This window comes from Leopardus geoffroyi, chromosome C1, assembly GCF_018350155.1.
Source record: "Leopardus geoffroyi isolate Oge1 chromosome C1, O.geoffroyi_Oge1_pat1.0, whole genome shotgun sequence".
NCBI classification, from domain to species: domain Eukaryota; kingdom Metazoa; phylum Chordata; class Mammalia; order Carnivora; family Felidae; genus Leopardus; species Leopardus geoffroyi.
The window spans coordinates 162,998,753-163,018,747 of record NC_059328.1 but is presented as its reverse complement, the minus strand read 5'-3'; the positions used below and the strand labels follow the sequence as shown (position 1 = coordinate 163,018,747).

The 19,995-nt window shown below is 36.0% G+C and overlaps 1 protein-coding gene and 1 non-coding gene across 6 annotated transcripts in view; one reads left to right on the top strand and one right to left on the bottom strand.

The window, feature by feature from the left end:
• Positions 1–4,879: 4,879 nt before the first annotated feature.
• The window catches only part of SCRN3 (secernin 3), a 32,149-nt gene continuing 17,033 nt past the window's right edge, over positions 4,880–19,995 (bottom strand). For 3 of the 5 annotated variants that reach the window (XM_045480244.1, XM_045480248.1, XM_045480245.1), the window contains 4 exons: positions 16,061–16,099; positions 9,802–9,964; positions 8,777–8,957; positions 4,880–5,152 (listed from right to left, as the gene is read on the bottom strand). In XM_045480244.1, the coding sequence (XP_045336200.1) occupies positions 4,982–5,152; positions 8,777–8,957; positions 9,802–9,964; positions 16,061–16,099 (554 nt within the window). In that variant the 3' untranslated portion in view covers positions 4,880–4,981. The remainder of the gene's footprint in view (positions 5,153–8,776; positions 8,958–9,801; positions 9,965–16,060; positions 16,100–19,995) is intronic. The other 2 variants (XM_045480246.1, XM_045480247.1) reach the window with 1 other exon arrangement.
• On the top strand, positions 11,605–11,708 carry LOC123600126. The gene has a single exon (XR_006713505.1). It is a non-coding gene; the product is annotated as a U6 spliceosomal RNA (small nuclear RNA).

Genomic DNA, 19,995 nt, shown 5'->3' with positions numbered 1-19,995 from the left:
TGCTCACGCTCTGTCTCTCTCACTTTCTCAAAAATAAACATTAAAAAAAAGGAACTCCTAAATTTTCTAAAATATACTACAAGGCATTAATTACCCACACGATTACCAAAACCCAAATACCATATTGGATTTACATAGTGAAAGTCTCCTAAACTTTCTTAATTCACATATCCTTATAATAATATCAGTCTTTAGGGAGTTATTATTCCCATTTTGAATATGTAAAAAAGCAACAGGTTGACCTGAGACTTAACAAAGTTTGCCAAGTTGTACAGATAGATTGTCTAAATAATTTGCTCTTTACAGAGGACTGGGTACATTATTTCCATCAGCACTTCAATGTTCATTTAACAAATATTTATTGAGCCTCTAACTTGTGCCAACACAATGTTGAATACTGAGCACACAATAGTGGGGTTCCTAACCTCATAAAGCTTCTATTTTACTGTGAAAACCCGATGTGAAACATATAATTACACTTGTGATCAGGATCACATGTGGCTCTGAGAGTACGTAACAACAAACTTGACCTTGTGGGATGGGGAAAACTTTCCTGAGGAACTCCTGCTTCAGCAAAATTCTAAAGGATAAAAACAACTACTTACATAAAAAGGAGGACATGAAATGAATGGTGCAAGCAGAGGGCACAGCCATTGTGAAGGAGCTGGGCACATTCAAGGATTTGAAAGAGCAGTGTAGTGAGCGAAACAAGCCAAAGAAAGACAAATACGATGATTTCACTCATATGTGGAGTTGAAGACACAAAACAGATGAACATAGGGGAAGGAGAAAAAAAGATACGGAGGCAAACCATGAAAGAGACTCTTAACTTTAGAGAACGGTGGGTTGATGGAGGGAGGTGGGTGGGGGATGGGCTAAATGATGAGTATTAAGGAGGGCACTTGCTGTGATGCACACTGGGTGTTATATGTAAGTGATGAATCACTAAATTCTCACTAATGTTACACTGTATGTTAACTAATTTAAATAAAAACTTGAAACATTAAAAAACCCCGAAAGACCAGGGACACCTGGGCGGCTCCGTCAGTTAAGCATCCAACTTAAACTCAGGTCATGATCTCATGGTTCATGGGTTCGAGTTCTGCCTTGGGCTCTCTGCTGTCAGCTCAGAGTCTGGAGCCTGTTTCAGATTCTGTGTGTGTGTGTCTGCCCATACCCCACCTGTGCTCTCTCTCTCTCTCTCTCTCAAAAATAAATGAATAAACTTAAAAAAAAAAAAAAAGCAGCATAGTAAAAGCTTTTTAAAAAGGTAATAGTGTACAAGGGTTCCTTTACACTGTCAGTGAGAATGCAAATTGATGCAGGCACTGCAAAAACAGTACAGGGGTTCCTTCAAAAGTTAAAAATAGAGGGGCACCTGGGTGGCTCAGTTAAGAGTCTGACTTTTAAGTTTGGTTCAGATCATGGTCTCATGGGTTGTGAGTTCGAGCCCTTCATCAGGCTCTGTGCTGACAGCATGGAGTCTGCTTTGGATTCTCTCTGCCCCTCCCCTCCCCTCTCTCTGTCAAAATAAATTAAACTTTTTTTTAAGTTAAAAATAGATTTGCCATATGATCCACTAATTCCACAACTGGGTATTTAACCAAAGAAAACAAAAACACTAATCCGAAAAGATATATGCACCCCTATGTTATTGCAGCATTACTTAGCCTAGATGCAGAAGCAACCCAAGTGTCCATTGATAGATGAATGGATAAAGAAACTGTGGTGCACATATACAATGGAATATTATTCAGCAATAGGAAAGAATGAAATCTTGCCATTTGCAACAACATGGATGGGCCTAGAAGGTATAATGCCAAGTGAAATAAAAAAGACAAATACCATATGATTTCACTCATGTGCAGAATTTAACAAAACAAAGGAACAACAACAACAAAAACCAAACAGACTTTTAAATAGAGAACGAACTGGTGGTTGCCAGAGGGGAGGGGGGGGGGGATGGTGAAAGAGATAAAGGGGATTATGAAAAAAAAAAAAAAAAAACCTAGCAAAAGTATAATAAGATACAGATGGGCAGATCAGCAAGATCTCATTGATAGTTCTTAAGGACTGGGACTTATCTCAATGACTTTTTAAAAGAATTTTAGATTCAACAATAAGAAAATGAACAGCCTGATTTTTAAATTGGGCAAAATATCTGAACAGATATCTCACCAAAGAAGATACACAGAGGGCAATTAAGCATATTAAAAGATGCTCTGCAACATAAGTCATCAGGGAAATGCAAATGAAAACAATGAGATACTACTACACATCTACAAGAATGGCCAAAATCCTGAACACTGCCGATACCGAATGATAAGTAAGGATGTGGAGCAACAGAAACTCTCATTCATTGCTGGTGGAATGCAAAATGATAGTCACTTTGGAAGATAGTGTAGCAGTTTCTTACAAAACTAAACATACTCTTACCATACCATCCAGCACTCATGCTGCTGGTATTTATCCAAATGAACTGAAAACTTACGTCTACACAAAAACTGGCACATAGATGTTTATAGCAGCTTTATTCATAACTGCCAAAACATGGAAGCAACTAAGGTGTCCTTCAGTAGGACCTATGGTTTTATGACTGGGTATCCGCAATCAAAATATCCAGAATACTATTCAGCACTGAAAAGACATGAGCTCCCAAGCCATGAAAAGGCATGGAGGAATCTTAAATGCATATTACTAAGTTAAAGAGCAAATCTGAAAAGGCTATATACTGTATGGTCCCAACTATATGACATTCTAGTAAAGGCAAAACTATGGAGATAATAAAAAGGTAAGTGGCTGTCAGGGAGTAGGGGGAGGGAGAGATGAATAGGTGGAGCACAGATATTTAAAGCAGTGAAACTATCCTGTATAATACTCACTAATGCATGTCGTTAAACATTTGTCCAAACCCATAGAAGGTACAATGAGTGAACCCGAATGTAGACTATGGCTTTTGGGTGATAACGATATGTCAGTGTAGGTTCATCAATTGTAACAGATGTATTACTCTAGTGTGGGATATTGACGGGGTGGGGGGGAAGTTGGAGGTGGGACAGGACGTATGCAGGGACTCTGTACTTTCTGCTCAGTTTTGCTTTAAGCCGAAAACAGCTATAAAAAAATATTTTCTTAAAAAAGTTTTAGGAAGGAAATGTATTATTAGATTTACATTCCCAAGAGATCACTCTGCTGCAGTGACCCATGTGAACGGAGATAAAAAACAAAAATGGGTGTAGAACAGTTCACTGCAGTTGTCCAGGTGAGAGACAGTGCTAGTTGAGACTAGGGTGGTATGAAAGGAGGAAGAGAAAACATGTGAGCCCCAGAGAGAGAAATAAGATTCAAGTATGTGCCCCTGTATAAATGAACAGCCTGCTTACCCTTAGTTTCCCCATATATTAAGAGAGAGAAAGGAGGTGTATGGGGGTTGGCCAAAGGTCTTCATGATTTGGGGAGAGGCTTTCACTGAACCATATGTAAAGCAAACACATAATTAACTGAGTACTTGAGACAAATCTCTTTTCTTTTGTAATGGTAGCTCTGTATTAGATGAGCAAAATCAAGCAGATTGTGGTTTTTAAATTTTTTTTTTACATTTATTTATTTTTGAGAGACAGAGAGAGACAGAGCGCGAACAGGGGAGAGGGAGATAGAGAAGGAGACACAAAATCCAAAGCAGGCTCCAGGCTCTGAGCTGTCAGCACAGAGCCCAAGGTGGGGCTCGAACCCACAAACCACGAGATCATGACCTAAATCGAAGTAGAACGCTCAACCAACTGAGCCACCCAGGCGCCCCTAAGCAGATTATGGTTTTTATGAGAGAACTAAAAAAAAGAAATTTTCTTTAATCATCCTACTTTAGTAGAACTAAAAAAAAGAAATTTTCTTTAATCATCACTACTTTAGTAATAATCCTGATTACAATGATAGCAACCAATAAATACGATAATATAATAAAAAACCTAAAATAGATATTTCTAGAAACCAATAAATAATGTTGAGTTGGATTCTTCTTTTGTTTTCTAGTTGCAACTTTGAGTCTTACTTGGTAATTTCTATGTAACTTTAACAATGTTTTATAAACTTTGGGTAAATATTACTTATTAATAATGTTCATAATACATTATGCACTATAATGTTCTTCATGTTCATAATACACTAATAATTCTATTTCATTGCCACTATCTCATTCCTGTTGCTGTTTTCACTGAGTGAAGAGAAATAAAATTTGAGAAAGATTCAAGACACAGAAACAGTATCTCCTGAGGTCTTGGTTCCCTTATCCCATTTCTAATCCCTCAGACAAGCTCTTCTAAAAACATTACCGTAAAAGCCTGTAAGGGTGCATGGCTGAAAAAGTGCTTGATAATTAGAGCTAAAAGCTCACTGATGCCAAATCTTGACAAAAAGCATGTTTGTGTCTAATAAAAGCACATTTTCAGGATTAATATACTGTAGTAAGACAATGTATAAGTCTAGAAAATTCTGTTAGAGATGATTAATATTTGCCTAATGAGAAAAAACTCATTACCTGAGAAACAATATTTTCCATTACTAAAGAAAAATCTACTTTCTTGCTGTAATTGAGAAAATTATTTGAGGACAATACATAAATATACTGAATATAAACCTATTCATTATTTTAATATTTCATACTTTATGCAGAATTGAATATTTAATTATTATAATTTTTAAAAAGGTATTATGGCTGGAAAAAAACCACATACACATACACACACACATACACACACACACACACACACAAATACCTGAAATAACTCCTGGCTATTCCATGATATATGTGCCTAATTCCAATGTTATTTTCTTTCTCAATATTTCAGCAAGACTATGTGCAGTTTTAATAGGCCATTAGGTAAATGCTATTAAAGAAAAATCAGATCTACTCAAACTAGGTTATATCATTTACCAAGGTGATAGATTCTGACTTTGAGGAAGATTGTTGACCATTTACATGACACTAAGAACTAATGTTTGACTTATAAATTCTAATTTCATCTTTTGCACACTGGGGAAAGAGATTAACAATTTTATCAACGTCAAGAGGCTTGTTTTGAAGAATTGACTCCATTTCTTTGAATAGTTCTTTCTCCAGTTTCCTCATGTTGTCCAACATAGTTTTGGCTTTTTCCTGAACAATGAAAAAATAAAAATAAGTAAATACACACACACATATAAGTCTAACCAAATTCCAAACCACTCTACAGACAAGTTTTTTTTTTCATTCTGGTTTCCACTTCTAGTTTGGTTCCCCTCTCATTCTTTAGATATAGTACGGAATGAAATTCTTCAGGAAAAATCTTTGTTCTATATTGAATTAATGGATTAACTCCAATTTATTAGGTACTTTTAGTAGAAAAGATTAAGCATAATTGCATAGGATTAGTCTATAAGCAAGAAACCTAAAAGAAAAATTTATAGGACCATTGAAATTATGATATTGTGTCTGGGGAAGGTTGCTGAAAAATGAGGCTAAGATATTTTTATGAAGGTGGATCTTCTATATTTAAAATCAATATTATCAGATTAAACAAAGGAACAAGAACAGTAGTATTCAAGGGAAAGAACAACTAAAAAAGACATTTTCTCTGTGATTCCTCCCTGTTTCAAGAATCGGGGGAAAGGTCATTACTCATATAGAATAAAGGAATTTTTAAGTTATTGGTGAATTACCATGACCAGTTATAGGGTAAGTACTGAGAGAAAAAATATATAAGAAGAAAGTTACTAGAAAGTAAGAATAATTTTACAAATGTGAACCATTATAGGGCAGAATTCCACAAAACAAAGATGCTTAATCTAAACATGGACTTTAAAATCAAATTGGATCAACTTTTTCTGATGAAACACTACATTACATATTAGTGAGAAAAAAATATATTTTGTCTATAAATGGTATTGAAATAATTGGTCACCTCTTGGAAAACAAAGTTAGAATCCCTACTTCATAACATACACAAACATAAATTTCAGGGGCACCTAGGTAGCTCAGTAAGTTAAGCACCAGACTCTTGATTTCAGCTCAGATCATGATCTCAGGGTTCATGAATTCCAGCCCCATGTTGGGCTCTGCGCTGACAATGCGGAGCTTGGTATTCTCTCTCTGCCCCTCCTCCCACACGCTCTCTCTCTCTCTCTCTCTCTTAAATAAACATGAAAAAATAGAAAGAAATTTCAGAAAAATTCAAGAACTAAGTATTTTTTTCAAACACACACATACATACTAGAAGAAAATACAGAAGTTATATTTATTTTGAGATGAAGCAGGCCTCTAGAAGCATGAAATCAAGATGCTTTAAAGGAAAAGACTAACAAATGTAATTGACTTAACTTAAAACTTCTGTCTGAAAAAAAAGTTAAATAAACAATAAACTGAGATAAAAAATTGCAATATAACAAAGACTCAAAATTCATATAGTTTTGCCTCTCTGAGGCAAAAGACAAAAACAACCAAGCAACAATTGAAAAACAGGCTAAGGAAAAGAACAGGCAAGTCATTTAAGAGGAAATACTAACGGCTAATAAACATCTGAGAAGCTTTTCAACCTCATCAGTAATCAAGAAACATACATTAAAACTACCAGTAGCACTGACTCTCCCTAAGTCATAAAAATAGACTAGAACCTGAGAAAGACAAATATCACATGATTCTGCATAATATATGCGGAATCTAAAAAATAAAACAAATGACAAAAAGCAGCATTAGACCCATAAATACAGAGAACAAAGAAACTGATGGTTGCCAGATGACAGGGGGTGAGGAGGTAGACAATATGAGTGAAGAGAAGAGGAAGATATAGGTGCCCAGTTATGGAATGAATGTCATGGGGATAAAAGGCACATAAGGAATATAGTTAATGGTATTGTAATAGCATCGTATGGTGACAGATGGCAGCTACACGTGGGGTGAGCATAGCATAATGTATAGATTTGTCCAATCACTATATTGTACACCTAAAACTAATGTTAACATTTTGTGTCAATTATACTTCAGTAAAAAAAAAAAATCGACTAGAATCCAGCTCTTTGACACTTCTTCCTTCAGGTTCTATGGTTTCTCCATTACTTTCTGTCGTCAATCAACATTTAATGGCTATTAAATAAAGGCTAAAATACTAACAGCTTTTAAATTTTAATTTCAATATTACTTAGAAAAATGTCAATCAGCATTTTAATTTAACAAGCATTTAATAAGTCTACAAAACCAACCTTCCAGAAACAGTATTGAGGGGAAAGGAAGCTGACAATGCTGAGAACTAAGTAAGCGATTAGTGGCAGTGTGGAGGCTGCTCAGGGAGAAGTGAGGGAAAATCCCTCCAGAGCAGACATATCTCTTGAAACATATCACTGAGGAACTTGAGCAAAGGCAAGAAGGACCAGGGGGCTCATTTGTCACAGGACTGTGCTCAGTCAGGAGTGTAAGCCAAGCCCACGCAGTGGATGACACCACTGGCCGGTAGACTGGGCTCTCATCAGCGTACTTAATGCCCCTAGAACAATTTGCCTGCCTCTCATTCCATGCCACCGGCTACCTACAAAAAGTGTTTACTGTAAGTTACAAGTGAAAACAAAGTAGTCCAAGATAAAGCAAGTGTCAAGAATCCACAGCAAACAGGAGGTCTAGACAGAGTTCTCTGCTTTAAGTGTAAGCAAAGCGGGTGGGGGAATGGCAACCGTGCAAACGTACTACAGACAAAAGTAAATAAATAATTACCTGGAAGACAACTGATACAATGCATTTTATGTAAAAAGAATGTAAATGTATATATCTCGAGGAAGTAAAAGGAATGATAGCAATAGAAACCGGGAGCCGGTACAAACAGGTGTGGAAAGGTACAAGATGGCCAATCTTTTCCTCCCTGGAGGGAATCAGTTGATGGTTCTGTAAAAAACCTCCAGCTAGCTCTTCCATTTCCTTCTAATCTATATTTTATCTCTGGGGCAGAGAGGGAAGAAACGTGAAGAGGTATGGATATTAGAAAATTATTTGTCAATCTGTCTGCCCAAAAATATATCTGCTTATTTCTAGAGATGAGATTTTGGATGATGTTCATCTTCTATACTGCTTACATTTAAAAATAATAAGCACTTACCATTTTTTAAAAAAGACTCCAATTCATCATTATTATTAAGTCTAAGGAGTGTTAAGCATTTCCAATAAAAATTAATCTGAGGCTCTCTGATTAAGAACATTTTGTATGTAAGAGATGTTAACTGCCCTCCAGTAGCTCTGTAATTTTTGGTGTGAGATATAAACTAAGGAAGCTACTTAAACTCTCTAAGTCTCAGTAAATGGAGATTCCTTATCAGTGAAATGGAGATAACAATAGTATTTACCTCATAAAGTGGTTTGAAGATTAAATAAAATATTCTATTTTGTGTAATGATACCATGGTGCTCAGTGTATAAAAAGTGCCCAATAAATGTTAGGTATTGTTATTATGTTTAATATACTAAATTTCTCTAAGAGATTCATAGTGCATTCTTAACCATTATTTTAAATCTTTGGTTTGAGCTCTACTATAATTGAAACATCTAAACTATTTTATTTTTATTTTATTTTTAAAAGCTTTTATTTTTTTTTAAATGTTTGTTTATTTTTGAGAGAGAGAGAGAGAGAGAGTTTAAACTATTTTCAAACCTATTTTTACATGAAGCAAGGAAAGAAAGGTGAAGTTCCAAAGTTCAAAATGTGGACTGAATCACACTTTAAACTGTTCTTAATGATAAAACAGAGAATATAATTTAATCATACCTCCTTTTTGTCTATTACTTCCAATGCCTGTTGATGTTCTTGATAGAGTGGGTGTCTTCTGTCAGGCTTAAACTGAAAACGTGGTTTCTTTTTAACTGGGTCTTCAAGATCAAATGTTGGTGAACTGGTATCCAATAGTTGTGAAACATTTGGCACAAATATGAAAGGCTTAAAAACAGATCTAGAAGAAAAAGTCATAGAGTTGGCTTGTGGGGATAGTGGGGATAGGAAAATATTTAGCATTATGCTAAATCTTCTAAGATTCCCTCTAGTTAGAAGGGCCTGGCACAGAAACAGTGTCCAGTGAAATTATAGTCCATCATTTTCTACTGAAAACTCCATAGTTGAAGGGTAAGAACAATCCTCAATGTTACAGATTGAGGATTAGGATCTGGAATGAAATCACAGCAGCAGTATTAATAAAGTGTCCTCAAGTCTCACTCCATCTTCTTGAAATGATCTTTAATAACATGAAAGACTATAACACTGAGAGAATATAAGATCATTTCTCAATGTAATGTGCATTAAGTTCTATGAGAGACACTAATGACTTAAGACAATTTTAACATATCTAAAATCCAATTTTAGATATAACTTCAACTACTGATAGTTTAAGTTTTACAGGCATATATTTTCTAGATATGAGCGGATAAGTAACCATCTAAATCCAGCACAACTACGTCATTTAATCTTCTTAGTATTCTTAATCATCTAATATTATAATACTGAAATCTGCAAAAGAAAACCATCTACTTTCTTTTCTTGACAATTTTAAATATATTTGGCCAAAGAGAGTAAGGATAACTGCAGACAAGAAACTATTAACATTTTTGTCCTAAAAAATGAGAATAGTTATGGCAGGAATGCACATATGTAAATGGCAGCCTACAACCTGAACGGAAAATAGATCCAAAAATTATTGTCATGTTTGTGTAAGAAAAAGTTAGCCTGGCAAAATCACCAACAGACTGATGACTATCCTAGCCCCTGACCCCTTGTTGGTTTACAGTATTTTGTGACTTTACCTCTCAGGATCAGGAGTCCCTGTAAAGAAGTGAATGCAAGGAAGGTTGGAGTCTTGAGGTAAAATAGAAACCATGCTTGCAGTGGTCAGGAATTCTCCCTCCATATTAATGCCACTTGGTTTATCTCGGAGAATTTCCATCATTGTTTCAAAAGTTATATTTCCTAGGAAAATCATTTTAAAAATCATCAAATACATATGAATTTGCAGGTTGACATGCTGCAATCATGAACTGCTTTCTCTGTTGATAATATATAACATGAGATATTGGGATAAATCAGATATTGGGATAGAGATAAATTAGAGATTGACTACAAACAAACCTTGTATCATAACTATTAGTCTCATTCCACTATCATAAGGAAGATTTCTTAAAAAATATAAAACACACACTAAATCTCAAAACCATTACTATCAAGTAAAATCTGTAACTTCCTAAGAAGGAATCAAAAATGCAAAATACACTCAATCTCGTTGCCCTTACAAAAATTTTTAAGGTGTATTTAGTTAGCAGTGAACTGACAATATCAGTAACTATCATCTGAACCTATCCATTCTGGGAACCAAATATTAAAAGAATACAGTGCTTGGTTTCCAGTATTATACAAGGCGTTCTTTATAAAATAAAATACTCCTTTTCCTGTAATTTCTGTGGCTGATATTAATACTCTTATCTGAAAGTGTGAATTGTAACCTGAGTGGGAATGAAGGAAACAAAACACATTATTAGTTAGCGGGATTTTAATGAACATAAATCTGCTGGACTACTTAAAATATTTAAATGTCCATTGTGTGTGATAAAACAGATGGCATTATATTTTGTTTTCTGCTTTCATATGTAAAGTTTGATATTTTAAGGAGTTTTTTATTTTAGAAAAAGAAACTATTTTATCTCTTTAGCAAACACAACATGACCATGGTTACAGAGAGCCTCAGAATTCCATATTTGCAAGGCATTTCCACCAAAAAATTTAAAAAGCCATTGTGCCTTCAGACATCTCTGCTCCTTGCTATACATATCCATGCTCAAAGATGTGGTTCAGGATCTAACTACCTCATGAAAGATGAAGAATCTTACCCCCTTATACAATGCAGTCCTCCAAAACGTAGCCCAAATATCTTTTACTCACATGTCATAATTCTCTTCCCTAAAATTTGACTCTCAATTCCCCCTGAATCAAAACTCCTTCATTTTTAAAAAGTATTTATGTTTAGAGAAAGAGAGAGAGAGAGCACAAGCTTGGGAGGTGCAGAGAGAGAGGATCCCAAGCAGATGAACCGTGAGATCATGACCTGGGCAAATCAAGAGTCAGACGCTTAACAGATTAAGCCACCCAGGTGCCCCCAAACTCCTTCCAATTAAAATTTACCATTAAGATGAACTGAAATAAGCTTTTCCTTTCATATAAGCATTCTTGATTTTTGCACATATAGCTTCTATCTCTGCCATTAGATTATAAATTCTCTAAAGACAAAAATGAGATTTTTCTCTATTTAGTTCTCATTCCTCCAACAAATACTTATTGAGCATCTACTACTAAATGCCAGGCTCTGTCCTAGGAAATAGAGAGATAGACAGACAGATTGATATTGATGCACTTTGACACAGATATGTAGCTCTGTGAATGTAAAGAAGTGAAAGTTCCCTCATCCAATTTCAGTTGGAGGTAACCACAGTTAACAATTCAAAAAGGATCTTTCAGGAAGACTTTCAGAATAGGTTTCAAAAGCTTTCAAACAGGAAATTCTCATTATCAAAAGAAAAGTGGTACAAGAAAATAGCCATTTACAGCAACACATCTAAGTGCTCGCTTTGGCAGCACATACACTAAAATTGGAATGATACAGAGATTAGCATGGCCCCTGAGCAAGGATGCCATGCAAATTTGTGAAGTGTTCCAAATTTTTTTTTCTTATTCTTTGATACAGAAAGAGAACATTTTATTTTTATTTTCCATTAAAAATTTTTAAAAATTTTTTGCTATAGTTTTTATTTTTTGTAATTTTTTAAAATTCTACTTTACTTTCCTCATTTCATTTTATTCTATTTTGTTGTATACATTTTTAAATTTTTTTAACACTTCTTACTTTTTTTTTCTTTTCTTTCCCTTTTTTCTCTATTCTATCAAGCTTCTTTCAAAAACCAGGCCAAAACGCACCTAGGATCTAGCTTCCTTTATTTGATTTTTTGTGTTGCTTTTAATTTTTTAATTTTAATTTTTTTATTAATTATTTTTCTTCCTCCAAAATGACAAAATGAAGGATTCTCTCCAAAAGAAAGAACAGGAAGAAATGACAGCCAGGGACTTACTCAACACAGATATAAGCAAGATGTCTGAACCAGAATTTAGAATCATGATAATAAGAATACTAGCTGGGGTTGAAAAAAGCATAGAAGACACCAGAGAATCCCTTTCTGCAGAGACAAAAGAAGTAAAATACATTTGAGATTGCATCTCAGTTGTATGCCACGGCGGCAAGGATGGATGAAGCAGATCAGCGATATAGAAGACAAAATTATGAAGAATAATGAAGCAGAAAAAAGAGGGAAACTAAGGCAAAAGAGCATGACACAAAAATTAGAGTACTCAGTGACTTATTAAAAAGGAATAACATCTGAATCACAGAAGTCCCAGAAGATGAAGAGAGAGAAAAAGGAGTAGACAGTTTATGTGAGCAAACCACAGCAGAAAATTTTCCTTACCTGGGGAAAGACACAGACATCAAAATCCAAGAAGCACAGAGAACCCCCATTAGATTCAACAAAAACAGACCATCAACGAGGAATATCATAGTCAAATTCACAAAATACACAGACAAGTAAAGATTATGAAAGCAACAAGGGAAAAAAAAGTCTTTAATCTATAAGGGAGGACAGATCAGAGAGCTTATTGAAGAAATTGAAGAAGACACAAAAGAATGGAAAACTATTCCATGCTTATGGATTAGAAGAATAAGTACTGTTAAAACGTTGACACTACCCAAAGCAATCTACATATTCAATGCAATCCCTATCAAAATCACACCAGCCTTCTTCACAGAGCTAGAACAAACAATCCTAAAATTTGTATGGAGCCAGAAAAGACTCCAAACAGGCAAAGCAATCCTGAAAGTGAAAAGCAAAGCTGGAGGCATAACAATTCTGGACTTCAAGCTATATTACAAACCTGTAATCATCAAGATAGTATGGTACTGGCACAAAAACAGACACTCAGATCAATGGAACAGAATAGTGGGTCCATAAATGGACCCACAAACGTATGGCCAACTAATATTTGACAAAGCAGGAAAGAATATCCAATGGAATAGACAGCCTCTTTAGCAAATGGTGTTGGGAAACCAGAACATCAACATGCAGAAGAATGAACCTGGACCACTTTCTTACACCATACAAAAAGTAAACTAAAATGGATGAAATACCTAAGTGTAAGACAGGAAGGCATCAAAATCCTAGAGGAGAAAGCAGGCAAAAACCTCTTTGACCTTGACTGCAGCAACTTCTTACTCAACACGGCTCTGGAGGCAAGGGAAACAAAAGCAAAAATGAACTACTGGGACCTCATCAAAATAAAAAGCTTCGGGGCGCCTGGGTGGCTCAGTTGGTTAAGCGTCCGACTTCGGCTCAGGTCATGATCTCGTGGTCTGTGAGTTCGAGCCCCGCGTCGGGCTCTGTGCTGATGGCTCAGAGCCTGGAGCCTGTTTCAGATTCTGTGTCTCCCTCTCTCTTTGACCCTCCCCCGTTCATGCTCTGTCTCTGTCTCAAAAATAAATAAACGTTAAAAAAAGATTAAAAAAATAAAATAAAATAAATAAATAAATAAATAAAAAGCTTCTGCACAGCAAAGGAAGCAATCAGCAAAACCAAAAGGCATAAACAGAATGGGAGAAGATATTTGCAAATGACATATCAGGTAAAGGGTTAGTATCCAAAATCGATACAGAACTTATCAAACTCAATACCCAAAAAACAAATCATCCAGTGAAGAAATGGGCAAAAGACATGAATAGACACTTCTCCAAAGAAGACATCCAGATGGCCAACTGACACAGAATGGCTAACATTAACAACTCAGGCAACAACAGATGTTGGTAAGGATGCAGAGAAAGAAATCTCTTCTGCGCTGCTGGTGGGAATGCAAACTGGTGCAGCCGCTCTGGAAAACAGTACAGAGGTTCCTCAAAAATTAAAAACAGAACCAGCCCATGATCCAGCAATTGAACTACTAGATATTTATTCAAAGGATATAGGAATGCTGTTTTGAAGGGGCACATGCACCCCAATGTTTATAGCAGTGCTATCAACAATAGCCAAATATGGAAAGAGCCCAAATGTCCATCAACTAATAAATGGATAAAGTAGATGTGTTATTTACACACACACACACACACACACACACACACACACACACACACACTAGAATATTACTCCTACCATCCATCACAGCTTTCTGCAATCTTTGGTTCACTGGCTAGCTGGTGTATGACTAAAATGAGGTCTTTTTTTTAGAAAGTCTCTCCCCAATTTTCCTCTATGACCTCCTAGTTTTATATGCTTGGAAAAAATTTATATTTCTAAAAGTATAATTCTACTAGAAAAAGGAAGTAGGACCACTGATACATAATTACATACTCGAAAAGCCAAAGAGGATGGAATTGAAGGATTTTTTTTAAGTTTATTTATTTTTGAGAGAGAGGGAGGGAGAGAGAGAATCCCAGGCAGGTTCTGTGCAGAGTCTGATGCAGGGCTTAATCTCACGAACCATGAGATCACAACCTGAGCCGAAATCAACAGTTGATACTTAACCGACTGAGCCACCCAGGTGCCCCCCTAGAGGACAGATTTTAAAATTACCAATTCAATAGAGTATCAGTGAGGTGTTCCTTTAAATAAATGAAAACACTCAACAATTTTTATAGATAAAAAACAACGACTTAGCAAATATAATAGAAAAATATTCCATTCACATTACCAGCCAAAAATATAAAATATTGAGAAAAAACTTAAAATTTTGTCCATTGCATCTCATGCTCCCACCTTAACAAACTAGGAAAAGAGAAAAATAAGCCCAAACCAAGCAGAAGGAAATAATAAAGATAAGAGCAGATGTCAATGAAACTGAAAGAAGAAAAAACAATAAAGGAAAGTCAACAGAACAAAAATCTGGTTCTTTGAAAAAAATCAATACAATTGACAAACCTCTAGCTACACTGACAGAAAAAGAGAAGACAAAAATTACAAAATTACCAATATCAGGAATGAAACAGGGATATCATGACAGACCCTGCAGACATTAAAAGCAAAAGGGAATACTATGAGCGACTCTATGCACATAAATTAACAACTTGGAAGAAATGGACCAATTATTTGAAAAGCACATATTACCTAAACTCACTCAGTATTAAACAGATTATTTGAATATCTCTATAACTATTAAAGAAATTGACTTTGTAGTTTAAAAACCCACAGAAAAGAAATACCCAGGCCCAGATAGTTTCGCTGGAGAATTCTATCAAATATTTAAGGAAGAATTAACAGCACTCTACACTGTCTCTTCCACAAAATAAAAAAGGAGGGAACACTTCCTGATTCACTGTTAGGCTGATGTCAAAACCAAACAAAGGCAGTACAGAACAAAACAAACAAGACAGACCAATATCTCTCATAAATATAGATGCAAGAACCCATAACAAAATATTAGCAAACAGAACCCAGCAATACATAAAAAGAATTATATACCACAACCAAACTGGGTTTATTCCAAGGATACAAGGCTGGTTCAATATGTGAAGATCAATGTAACTTACCATATTAACAGGCTGAAGAAGAAAGAGAATCATATCAATTGACACACAAAAAAAATAATAAACTTCAACATCTATTCATTACAAAACCTCTCAGCAAACAAGAAATGGAGAGAAACTTCCTTAACATGATAAAGTTAAGCATCTACAAAAAGCTACAGCTAACACTACACTTAATGATAAAAAAAACTGGGGCACCAGGGTGGCTCAGTCGGTTAAGCATCCGACTTCAGCTCAGGTCATGATCTTGTGGTCTGTGGGTTCGAGCCCCAGTCGGGCTCTTCACTGACAGCTCGAAGCCTGGAGCCTGCTTCAGATTCTCTCTCTCTCTAGTCCTCCCCCAGTCACACTCTGTCTCTTTCTCTCTCAAAAATAAATGCTAAACACTAAAAAAATGATAAAAAGATTAAATGCTTTCCCCCTAAGACTGGGAATAAAGCAAGGAAGTCAGCTCTTACCATTCTTATTCAATATAATCCTGGAAGGTCTAGCCAGAACTATAAGACAATAAAAAGACACAAAAAGTATATGGATTGGAAAGGAAGAACTAAAACTGTCCCTATTTGCAGATGATATGATAGTCTATATAGAAAATCCCAAGGAATCCACCCAAAGGAGAATCTGCCCAACAACAACAACAACAACAAAAACCAAAAGCTCCTAGAACTAACAATTTCAATGAGGAAAGTCACAGAACACAAGATCAACATACAATAAAATAATAACAATTTGAAATTTTGAAAAAATGTTCTAATTAGAGAACAATTTATTTAGGCTCTATAGAAGGGAACTAGAGAACTGTTTTCTTGTTTAGGTCAAGATTGCAAATACTATAGGTCCTGCTTCCCTTCTACAATCCATCCTAAAGAAACAATTTTGGGGGTGCCTCAGTGGCTCAGTCCATTAAGCGTCCGACCTCCGCTCAGATCATGATCTCACAGTCTGTGAGCTTGAGCCCCACATCAGGCTCTGTTCTGACAGCTCAGAGCCTGGAGCCTGCTTCTGGATTCTGTCTCTCTCTCTCTCTCTCTCTCTCTCTCTCTGCCCCTCCCCTGCTCATGCTCTGTCTCTCTCTCTCTCTCAAAAATAAACATTTAAAAAAATTTTTTTAAAAAAGAAACAATTTTGAAATGCAGACAAAACTTAATAAACCAAGATGTACACTGCAACATGGTAAAGACTGGAAAACGACCAAATAGCAAGCAGTACTATCTGTTACTTGCCTGTGTCCTACCTTCCACTAGTTATTATGTTCCAGAAGGTCACAGACCATATCAATCATATCTGCTGCTATGTGATCTCATGTCTAGCATAGAAAAAGTTTTCACAAAAGATTTAACAAAAAAAGTCAATATGGAAAACCTAGATAAAACTACACAAGTCTTAGAAACACAAAAGAAAATTTCAATATACAGCCATATCTTGTTCTTGAATAGGAAGGCAATATTATTAGGTGTCAATCCTCCCCTAAAATAATCTATAGTTTTGATTCAATTCCAGTCAAACCTCAAAGAATGTTTTGGGAGGAGAAGCTGAATAAAATTATTGTAAAATTTATCTGGAAAAATGATCAGTCAAGGATTGTCAGGAACATTTTGAAAGAGCAGAGTAGTGAAGATATCCTTGTCCTACCACATAAAAAGAAAACAACAGTATTGCAAATTCCCTCATTTTGTTCTTTGTTCATACAACAAGTATTGAGTACTTACTGTGTGTACTTACACTGTTTTATTTTTTTTTAATTTTTTTTAATGTTTATTTATTTTTGAGACAGAGAGAGACAGAGCATGAATGGGGGAGGGGCAGAGAGAGAGGGAGACACAGAATCGGAAGCAGGCTCCAGGCTCTGAGCCATCAGCCCAGAGCCTGACGCGGGGCTCGAACTCACGAACCGTGAGATTGTGACCTGAGCTGAAGTCGGACGCTCAACCGACTGAGCCACCCAGGCGCCCCTACTTACACTGTTTTAAACAAAACTGGACAAATATAGTAATCTAATTTACACATGGGTTTACTTAGGAATTAATTTGATCAAGTTGGTTGACATTTCAAATCAGTAGAGAAAGATAATCCATTTAATCATTAGTACTGGGATCACTGGATAATCATTTGAGTGGTGAGGAAAACGGTAGAATCCTAATTCATACTTTATTTTAGAATGATTCTAGAATCATCATAATTTAAATTTACAAAATAAAGTTATAAATATAAGATGTAGATAATCATTTCTGGGGGCACCTGGGTGGCTCAGTCAGTTAAGCGTCTGGCTCTTGATTTCGGTTTGGTCCGTGAGATCAAGCTCTGTGTTAGCGCAGAGCCTGCTTGGGATTCTCTCTCCCATTCTCTCTGCCCCTCCCCTCTCTCACACACTCTCACACACTCACTCTCTCAAAATTAGACAAACTTAAAAAAAAGATAACCATTTACAGTATAGTAAAAACGACCTTTCTCAAAGGACATCAATGCTAGAAACCATTAAGAAAAATTCCATATAGTGCCGTGTCTGAGAGACTCAGTCTCCCTCTCCCTCTGCCTCTCCCCTGCTCATGCTCTGTTTCTCTCTGTCTCAAAAATAAATAAACGTTAAAAACTGTTTTAAAAAAAGAAAAATTCCATGTAGGACAAAATCAACCATTATATTTTTAGTTTTCTATTTATGCCAGCTATTTTTCCTTTTTTCTCCTTCCTTGCCCTCTTGAATTTTTCAAGTGTTTATTATTTTACTTCTCCCCTGTTTATTATTTATACATTCTTTTATCATTTTGTTAGTTTCTCTTGACTTATTACAGTCTGCCTTAAATTAATTATCCATTAATCCAAGGACCTTACAACACTTTAACTCCAGTGACTGCCTCCGTCTTTTGTGCTATGCTCAGACATTTAATTCTAATGTGTTTGTCTGAGTCTTCTGAGAAGCAGATGCCATGACATATGGTTAAATGTACAAGGACTTTATTAGGGAAAATGACTATGAGGGAAAACGCCTGTGAGAGAAAATGAGGAGGAAGCTAGAGTATGATGGAAGTCTCAACCTGGGTTTGGAAAGTTGAGAGGGAAGAAAAGTTGAGTTGGAAGTGTCCTACAATGCCACACCATCTAAGAAAACCTTTGCAAGCCTATCAGGGGTTCCTTGACCCAAAGTCGGCCATTGGAGGATTCCCATGATCCCAGGAATTCCTTAGTCTCCCTGCCTCTTTCAGTCATTGGCAAGGAGCAGCCTGTGGGAAGCATAGTCTCAATACTACACAAAATCCATGCACAACATATTTTGAACACTGCAGCTATGGCCATTGGTCAAAAAATTATCATTTTAAATACTCAATATTCATTTAGTTTTACCCACGTATTTCCTGTTTTTGTGGCTCTTCATTCACTCCTGCTTACCTTGCTGATATCCGAGATCATTTTTCCTGCCTGAAGAATGACTCTTACTATTTTAGTGCCAATTGGCTACTGACAAATTTTGTTTTATTTCAACTTCATTTTTGGAGGAGATTTTCACTGGTATTGAGTTCTAAATGACTAGTCATTATTTGTCTTCATCACTTTAAAGGTGTCCTTTACAGTCTTCTGGATTCCTTCCCATCTAGTAAAAAGTTAATCGGTCAGTCCCATATTTGCTCCTTTGAAGATAGTATGTATCTTTTCTCTCACTGCTTTCAAGATTTTCTCTCTGTTGGTTGTTGTTTGGTTGGGCTTTTTCCTTTAGAAATCTTACTATGATGTGCCCAGGTATGGTTTCTTTTCATTTATTCTTGTGGTGTATAGAGCTTGAAGCTGTGGATTAATGACTTTTATTAGTTTTGGGAAATTCTTGGCCAGTATCTCTTCAAATATTGCTTTTGCCCCTCCATATTCTCTCTGTCCTTTCCTGCTGAGACTCCAATTACATATGTGTGAGACCTTTTCACTGAGTCTGAGATGGCTCTCACACTCTTTTTTTTTTTTTAATGTTTGTTTATTTTTTTGAGACAGAGAGAGACACAGCATGAGCAGGGAAGGGGCAGAGAGAGAGGGAGACACAGAATGTGAAGCAGGCTCCAGGCTCTGAGCTGTCAGCACAGAGCCCGATGCGGGGCTCAAACTCACGAACTGTGAGATCGTGACCTGAGCCGAAGTCGGACGCTTAACCGACTGAGCCACCCAGGCGCCCCTCTCACACTCTTATCTATATTTTCTAAACTTTTATCTCTGCTTCAATCAGGAGAGTTTCTACTGATCTTCCAGTTAATAATTTGTTTTGCTAAGTCTAATCTGTTATTAAACCAATCCATTGAATTCTTAAATTGCAGTAATTAGAATGCTATAGTTCTATTATTTCCACTTGATTCTATATATAGATTCCAGTTCTCTGATAAAATTCTCCATCTCTTCATCTAATTTTCTTGAACAT